The 10,000-nt window shown below is 47.8% G+C and overlaps 1 protein-coding gene across 2 annotated transcripts in view; it reads right to left on the bottom strand.

Annotated features, from left to right (window-relative positions):
- The window catches only part of il6st (interleukin 6 cytokine family signal transduce), a 19,704-nt gene that overhangs the window by 4,235 nt on the left and 5,469 nt on the right, over positions 1–10,000 (bottom strand). For both annotated transcript variants that reach the window (XM_061034606.1, XM_061034607.1), the window contains exons 6-10: positions 6,142–6,296; positions 4,783–4,945; positions 813–895; positions 117–369; positions 1–26 (exon numbers count right to left, since the gene is read on the bottom strand). The exon at positions 1–26 is cut by the window's left edge and continues 145 nt beyond it. In XM_061034606.1, the coding sequence (XP_060890589.1) occupies positions 1–26; positions 117–369; positions 813–895; positions 4,783–4,945; positions 6,142–6,296 (680 nt within the window). The remainder of the gene's footprint in view (positions 27–116; positions 370–812; positions 896–4,782; positions 4,946–6,141; positions 6,297–10,000) is intronic.

Here is a 10,000-nt window from a genome sequence, read left to right as displayed (position 1 = left end):
CCTCAGCTCCTCCACCAGGGGGCGCTCTGTCACAATCACACAGGTGTGTCTCTGTTTCACTGACAATCATATGAATTCAAATGTTTGAAATTCTCAGAATGATGAAGAGCACTCACCTCTTCCTCTTTCAGGGACGCCTAAAGACGCCTCAGCAGACCTCCCAGCAGAGTTCACTGCAGAGACAGACACTCTGATGGTCTCTGTATCGGGAATGGGGACCTCATTGAGGACTGTGATTTCTCGGTGTGAGGACCTGCTGGCGGTCTCTGACGTATTAAAGGAAAAACTCTCCACCTGTGTGCTCCCATTCACTCTGTGATAGATCTTCATGTCGTACATGAGGATCCTTCCGTTAGAGAGCACAGGCTCCTATAAAGACACAGAAACACCTGTTACCTGTCAGACAAAACTCAGGAATACACCTGTTACCTGGGAGACAAAACTCAGGAATACACCTGTTACCTGTCACACAAAACTCAGGAATACACCTGTTACCTGGGAGACAAAACTCAGGAATACACCTGTTACCTGTCAGACAAAACTCAGGAATACACCTGTTACCTGTCAGACAAAACTCAGGAATACACCTGTTACTTGTCAGACAAAACTCAGGAATACACCTGTTACCTGTCAGACAAAACTCAGGAATACACCTGTTACCTGTCAGACAAAACTCAGGAATACACCTGTTACCTGTCAGACAAAACTGTGCTCTGGGGTGTTTTTAGCTGAAACAGGTGTTAGCAGGTGTGCTAACATTTGCTACAGGTGTATCAGATGTGTCATCACGTGTTACAGGTGTGTGTTGTTACCTTAAACATGAACTGAACTCGTCGTTCTCCCGTCTTTTCTCCCTCTGAGATGATTCTCCATAAACCAGGTTTCCCTTTTGGCACTGAGACAAAGAGACACATTTTACCTGTAGTTACACCTGTTCATCCTGTTCACCTGTGATTTATTAAACTGGAGCTACAGTCTGTACAAAGTGAGGGGGGGTGAACAGTCTGTACACAGTGAGGAGGGGGGGTGAACAGTCTGTATAAAGTGAGGAGGAGGGGGGGTGAACAGTCTGTACAAAGTGAGGAGGGGGGGGGTGAACAGTCTGTACACAGTGAGGAGGAGGGGGGTGAACAGTCTGTACACAGTGAGGAGGGGGGGAGGTGAACAGTCTGTATAAAGTGAGGAGGAGGGGGGTGAACAGTCTGTATAAAGTGAGGAGGGGGGGGGTGAACAGTCTGTACAAAGTGAGGAGGGGGGGAGGTGAACAGTCTGTACAAAGTGAGGAGGGGGGGGTGAACAGTCTGTACACAGTGAGGAGGGGGGGAGGTGAACAGTCTGTACAAAGTGAGGGGGGGTGAACAGACTGTACAAAGTGAGGAGGGGGGAGGTGAACAGTCTGTACACAGTGAGGAGGAGGGGGGGTGAACAGTCTGTACAAAGTGAGGGGGGGTGAACAGTCTGTACAAAGTGAGGAGGGGGGGAGGTGAACAGTCTGTACAAAGTGAGGTGGGGGGGTGAACAGTCTGTACAAAGTGAGGAGGGGGGTGAACAGTCTGTACACAGTGAGGGGGGGTGAACAGTCTGTACACAGTGAGGAGGAGGAGGTGAACAGTCTGTATAAAGTGAGGAGGGGGGGTGAACAGTCTGTACACAGTGAGGAGGGGGGAGGTGAACAGTCTGTACAAAGTGAGGAGGGGGGTGAACAGTCTGTATAAAGTGAGGAGGGGGGGTGAACAGTCTGTATAAAGTGAGGAGGAGGGGGGGTGAACAGTCTGTACAAAGTGAGGAGGGGGGGGGGTGAACAGTCTGTACACAGTGAGGAGGAGGGGGGTGAACAGTCTGTACACAGTGAGGAGGGGGGGAGGTGAACAGTCTGTATAAAGTGAGGAGGAGGGGGGTGAACAGTCTGTATAAAGTGAGGAGGGGGGGGGGTGAACAGTCTGTACAAAGTGAGGAGGGGGGGAGGTGAACAGTCTGTACAAAGTGAGGAGGGGGGGGTGAACAGTCTGTACACAGTGAGGAGGGGGGGAGGTGAACAGTCTGTACAAAGTGAGGGGGGGTGAACAGACTGTACAAAGTGAGGAGGGGGGAGGTGAACAGTCTGTACACAGTGAGGAGGAGGGGGGGTGAACAGTCTGTACAAAGTGAGGGGGGGTGAACAGTCTGTACAAAGTGAGGAGGGGGGGAGGTGAACAGTCTGTACAAAGTGAGGAGGGGGGGTGAACAGTCTGTACAAAGTGAGGAGGGGGGTGAACAGTCTGTACACAGTGAGGGGGGGTGAACAGTCTGTACACAGTGAGGAGGAGGAGGTGAACAGTCTGTATAAAGTGAGGAGGGGGGAGGTGAACAGTCTGTACAAAGTGAGGAGGGGGGTGAACAGTCTGTATAAAGTGAGGAGGGGGGGTGAACAGTCTGTACAAAGTGAGGAGGGGGGTGAACAGTCTGTACAAAGTGAGGGGGGGTGAACAGTCTGTACACAGTGAGGAGGAGGAGGTGAACAGTCTGTATAAAGTGAGGAGGGGGGAGGTGAACAGTCTGTACAAAGTGAGGAGGAGGGGGGGTGAACAGTCTGTACAAAGTGAGGGGGGAGGAGGGGGGGTGAACAGTCTGTACAAACTGAGGGGGGGTGAACAGTCTGTACAAAGTGAGGAGGGGGGGGGTGAACAGTCTGTACAAACTGAGGGGGGGTGAACAGTCTGTACAAACTGAGGGGGGGTGAACAGTCTGTACAAAGTGAGGAGGGGGGGTGAACAGTCTGTACAAACTGAGGGGGGGGTGAACAGTCTGTACAAAGTGGGGAGGAGGGGGGGTGAACAGTCTGTACAAACTGAGGGGGGGTGAACAGTCTGTACACAGTGAGGAGGAGGGGGGGAGGTGAACAGTCTGTACAAAGTGAGGAGGGGGGTGAACAGTCTGTACACAGTGAGGAGGAGGGGGGGAGGTGAACAGTCTGTACAAAGTGTGGAGGGGGGGTGAACAGACTGTACAAAGTGAGGAGGAGGGGGGGAGGTGAACAGTCTGTACAAAGTGTGGAGGGGGGGTGAACAGACTGTACAAAGTGAGGAGGTGGGGGGGTGAACAGTCTGTACACAGTGAGGAGGAGGGGGGGTGAACAGTCTGTATAAAGTGAGGAGGGGGGGTGAACAGTCTGTACAAAGTGAGGAGGAGGGGGGGAGGTGAACAGTCTGTACAAAGTGAGGAGGAGGAGGGGGGAGGTGAACAGTCTGTACAAAGTGAGGAGGGGTGAACAGTTTGTACAAAGTGAGGAGGAGGGGGGGTGAACAGTCTGTACAAAGTGAGGGGGGGTGAACAGTCTGTACAAAGTGAGGAGGAGGGGGGGTGAACAGTCTGTACAAAGTGAGGAGGGGGGGTGAACAGTCTGTATAAAGTGAGGAGGGGGGGCAGTCTGTACAAAGTGAGGAGGAGGGGGGGTGAACAGTCTCTACACAGTGAGGAGGAGGGGGGAGGAGGGGGGGAGGTGAACAGCCTGTACAAAGTGAGGAGGAGGGGGGTGAACAGTCTGTACAAAGTGAGGAGGAGGGGGGTGAACAGTCTGTACAAAGTGTGGAGAAGGGGGGTGAACAGTCTGTACAAAGTGTGGAGAAGGGGGGGTGAACAGTCTGTACAAAGTGAGGAGGAGGGGGAGGAGGGGGGGAGGTGAACAGTCTGTACAAAGTGAGGAGGGGGGTGAACAGTCTCTACAAAGTGAGGAGGAGGAGGGGGGGGTGAACAGTCTGTACAAAGTGAGGAGGAGGGGGGGGTGAACAGTCTGTACAAAGTGAGGAGGAGGGGGGAGATGAACAGTCTGTATAAAGTGAGGAGGAGGGGGGAGATGAACAGTCTGTATAAAGTGTGGAGGAGGGGGGGTGAACAGTCTGTACACAGTGTGGAGGAGGGGGGGTGAACAGTCTGTATAAAGTGAGGAGGAGGGGGGTGAACAGTCTGTACAAAGTGTGGAGGAGGGGGGGTGAACAGTCTGTATAAAGTGAGGAGGAGGGGGGGTGAACAGTCTGTACAAAGTGTGGAGGAGGGGGGGTGAACAGTCTGTATAAAGTGAGGAGGAGGGGGGTGAACAGTCTGTACAAAGTGTGGAGGAGGGGGGGTGAACAGTCTGTACAAAGTGAGGGGGGGTGTGAACAGTCTGTACACAGTGTGGAGGAGGGGGGGTGAACAGTCTGTATAAAGTGAGGGGGGGTGTGAACAGTCTGTATAAGGTGTGGAGGAGGGGGAGGTGAACAATCTGTACAAAGTGAGGGGGAGGGGGGGTGAACAGTCTGTACAAAGTGTGGAGGAGGGGGGGTGAACAGTCTGTACAAAGTGAGGAGGAGGGGGGGTGAACAGTCTGTACAAAGTGTGGAGGAGGGGGGGTGAACAGTCTGTACAAGGTGAGGGGGGAGGAGGGGGGGTGAACAGTCTGTACAAAGTGTGGAGGAGGGGGGGTGAACAGTCTGTACAAAGTGAGGGGGGTGAACAGTCTGTACAAAGTGAGGAGGAGGAGGGGGGGTGAACAGTCTGTACAAGGTGAGGGGGGAGGAGGGGGGGTGAACAGTCTGTACAAAGTGTGGAGGGGGGAGGTGAACAGTCTGTACAAGGTGAGGGGGGAGGAGGGGGGGTGAACAGTCTGTACAAAGTGAGGAGGAGGAGGGGGGTGAACAGTCTGTACAAGGTGAGGGGGGAGGAGGGGGGGGGGTGAACAGTCTGTACAAAGTGTGGAGGAGGGGGGGGTGAACAGACTGTACAAAGTGAGGAGGGGGTGGGGGGGGTGAGCAGGTATAAACTCACCGTCTTCTGGCGTCCTCTTGGTGGCGTTGCTGCTCCACTCGCTCCAGTATCCGTGTCCCTGTTGAGAGTTCTTACAGCTCACCTGAGACACGTAAACCGTATCGGGCTGCAGGTTCTGAAGTCTGAAGGACTGGATCTCATGAGACGTGTCCACCTGAGGGACCTGAGGGACACGAGAAACAAGCAAATGAGTCTGGTTCTGATCCAGGTTTCTGTCTGTCCATCATGAGTCTGGTTCTGATCCAGGTTTCTGTTCTACATGAGTCTGGTTCTGATCCAGGTTTCTGTCTGTCCATCATGAGTCTGGTTCTGATCCAGGTTTCTGTTCTACATGAGTCTGGTTCTGATCCAGGTTTCTGCCTGTTCATCATGAGTCTGGTTCTGATCCAGGTTTCTGTCTGTCCATCATGAGTCTGGTTCTGATCCAGGTTTCTGTTCTACATGAGTCTGGTTCTGATCCAGGTTTCTGCCTGTCCATCATGAGTCTGGTTCTGATCCAGGTTTCTGTTCTACATGAGTCTGGTTCTGATCCAGGTTTCTGCCTGTTCATCATGAGTCTGGTTCTGATCCAGGTTTCTGTCTGTCCATCATGAGTCTGGTTCTGATCCAGGTTTCTGTTCTACATGAGTCTGGTTCTGATCCAGGTTTCTGTCTGTCCATCATGAGTCTGGTTCTGATCCAGGTTTCTGTTCTACATTAGTCTGGTTCTGATCCAGGTTTCTGCCTGTTCATCATGAGTCTGGTTCTGATCCAGGTTTCTGTCTGTCCATCATGAGTCTGGTTCTGATCCAGGTTTCTGTTCTACATTAGTCTGGTTCTGATCCAGGTTTCTGCCTGTTCATCATGAGTCTGGTTCTGATCCAGGTTTCTGTCTGTCCATCATGAGTCTGGTTCTGATCCAGGTTTCTGTTCTACATGAGTCTGGTTCTGATCCAGGTTTCTGTCTGTCCATCATGAGTCTGGTTCTGATCCAGGTTTCTGTTCTACATTAGTCTGGTTCTGATCCAGGTTTCTGCCTGTTCATCATGAGTCTGGTTCTGATCCAGGTTTCTGTCTGTCCATCATGAGTCTGGTTCTGATCCAGGTTTCTGTTCTACATTAGTCTGGTTCTGATCCAGGTTTCTGCCTGTTCATCATGAGTCTGGTTCTGATCCAGGTTTCTGTCTGTCCATCATGAGTCTGCTCATGGTGTCTTCCTGTTGTCTCTTAATAAAATGAGTTGTTAACCTGTTCTGTTTATGTAGTTTTGAACTAAACAAATGAAGAGTGAGAATAAGAAACAGAAACTAAAATGTTCTTCAGCAGGTTATTCTGATCTCTGCACACCATGACTGTTCATAAATCATTTAATAAACTCACGTCGCTCCAGGTGTGGGCTCCCTCAGGACAGAATCGGATCCTGTACCTTAACCTGACGTAGTTTTTATTGATGGGAGGAGTCCAAGTGAGGAGCAGAGAAGTTGGAAAGGTGGTCTCTGACATCATTGTGACATCATACGGAGGGTTCGTCTTTACTGGAAGGGGATTAAAAAGGGAAATGTTAAAACATGAACTATGTTACAGAGAACACACACACACACACCCTGAAAAACTGAGAGATGATGACATCATCAACATGCAGGAGAGCGTGAGCAATGAAGAGAAACGCCAAAGACTGTCTGAACCTTTATCTCACCATCATCATCATCACCATCACCATCACCATCATCATCATCACATCACCGTCATCATCATCATCACCATCATCATCATCACATCACATCACCGTCATCATCATCATCACCATCATCATCATCATCATCATCATCACCATCACCATCACCATCATCATCACCATCACCATCATCATCACCATCATCACCATCACAACCATCAACATCATCACCACCATCAACATCATCATCACCATCACCATCACCATCACCATCATCACATCACCGTCATCATCATCATCACCATCATCACCATCATCATCATCACATCACATCACCGTCATCATCATCATCATCACCATCACCATCATCATCATCACCATCACCATCATCATCATCACCATCATCATCATCATCACCATCACCATCATCATCACCATCATCATCATCACCATCACAACCATCAACATCATCACCACCATCAACATCATCACCACCATCATCATCATCACCATCACCATCACCATCATCACCATCACCATCATCATCACCATCATCACCATCACAACCATCAACATCATCACCACCATCATCATCATCACCATCACCATCACCATCATCACCATCACCATCATCATCACCATCACAACCATCACCATTATCATCACAACCATCACTGTCATCACCATCATCATCACAACCATCATCATCATCATCATCACCATCATCATCACAACCATCACCATCATCATCATCACCATCACTACCATCATCATCACAACCATCACAACCATCAACATCATCACCATCATCATCACAACCATCATCATCATCATCACCATCACCATCATCATCACAACCATCACCATCATCATCATCACCATCACTACCATCATCATCATCATCACAACCATCACCATTATCATCATCATCATCATCACCACATCATCATCATCACCATCATCACCATCACCATCATCATCATCATCATCATCATCATCACCATCACCATCATCACATCACCATCATCATCATCATCACCATCATCACCATCATCACCATCATCACCACCATCACCATCATCATCACCATTATCTTCATCACCATCATCATCTTCATCATCACCATCACCACATCACCATCATCATCATCACCATCATCATCACAACCATCACCATCATCACCATCACCACCATCATCATCATCATCATCATCATCACAACCATCACCATCATCATCATCATCACCACAACCATCATCATCATCACCACCACCATCATCATCACAACCATCATCATCATCATCACAACCATCATCATCATCATCACAACCATCATCATCATCATCACAACCATCACAACCATCAACATCATCATCATCACCACCATCATCATCATCACAACCATCACCATCATCATCATCACCATCATCATCACAACCATCATCATCATCATCACCATCATCACATCACCACCATCATCATCATCATCATCATCACCATTATCTTCATCATCATCATCATCATCACCATCATCACCACCATCACCACCATCATCATCATCACCATCATCACCATCATCACCATCATCATCATCATCATCACAACCATCATCATCATCATCACCATCATCACCATCATCATCACCATTATCTTCATCATCATCATCATCACCATCATCACCATCATCATCACCATCATCATCATCATCATCATCATCACCATCATCATCATCACCATCATCATCACAACCATCACCATCACCACCATCATCATCATCATCATCATCACAACCATCACCATCACAACCATCATCATCATCACCATCACCATCACAACCATCACCATCATCATCATCACCATCACCATCACCATCACAACCATCATCATCATCATCACAACCATCACAACCATCAACATCATCATCATCACCACCATCACATCATCACAACCATCACATCATCATCATCATCATCACAACCATCATCATCATCATCACAACCATCAACATCATCATCATCACCACCATCACCATCATCATCATCATCATCACAACCATCACCATCATCATCATCACAACCATCACCATCATCATCATCACCATCATCATCACAACCATCATCATCATCACAACCATCACAACCATCAACATCATCATCACCACCATCATCATCACAACCATCACCATCACCATCATCACCATCATCATCACAACCATCATCATCATCATCACAACCATCACAACCATCAACATCATCATTATCACCACCATCACCATCATCATCATCACAACCATCACCATCAATCACCATCATCATCAATCACCATCACCATCAATCACCATCATCATCAATCACCATCACCATCATCACCATCAACATCATCTTCATCATCATCATCACCATCATCTTCATCACCATCACCATCACATCACCATCATCATCATCACCACCATCACCATCTTCACCATCATCATCATCATCATCATCATCATCATCATCATCATCACATCACCATCATCATCATCATCATCACCACATCACATCACCATCATCATCATCACCATCACCATCACCAACACCATCATCATCACAACCATCATCATCATCATCACAACCATCAACATCATCATCATCACCACCATCATCCATCATCATCATCATCATCATCACAACCATCACAACCATCAACATCATCATCATCACCACCATCACCATCATCATCATCATCATCACAACCATCAATCACCATCACCATCAATCACCATCATCATCAATCACCATCACTATCATCACCACAACCATCAATCACCATCATCAATCACCATCATCAATCACCATCACCATCAATCACCATCATCATCAATCACCATCAATCACCATCATCAATCACCATCATCAATCACCATCACCATCAATCACCATCATCATCACCACCATCAATCACCATCATCATCACCACCATCAATCACCATCATCACCATCATCTTCATCACCATCATCACCATCATCATCTTCATCACCATCACATCACCATCATCATCATCATTATCTTCATCATCATCATCATCATCATCATCACCATCATCACCATCATCACATCACCATCATCATCATCATCATCACATCACAATCATCATCACCAACACCATCATCATCACAACCATCATCATCATCACCATCATCATCACAACCATCAACATCATCATCATCACCACCATCACCATCATCATCATCATCATCACAACCATCACCATCATCACTATCATCACCACAACCATCAATCACCATCATCTTCATCACCATCACCATCACATCACCATCATCTTCATCACCATCACCATCACATCACCATCATCATCATCATTATCTTCATCATCACCATCACATCACCATCATCATCATCATTATTATCTTCATCATCATCATCACCATCACCACCATCACCATCATCACCATCATCATCATCATCATCATCATCATCATCACCATCATCACATCACATCACCATCATCATCATCACATCACCATCATTATCATCATCACCATCATCACCATCATCACCATCA

The sequence above is a fragment of the Labrus mixtus genome, unplaced genomic scaffold, assembly GCF_963584025.1.
Source record: "Labrus mixtus unplaced genomic scaffold, fLabMix1.1 SCAFFOLD_61, whole genome shotgun sequence".
Lineage (NCBI taxonomy): Eukaryota > Metazoa > Chordata > Actinopteri > Labriformes > Labridae > Labrus > Labrus mixtus.
Note: the sequence above shows the minus strand (reverse complement) of the source record. Positions and strands in the feature narration are given on the sequence as shown.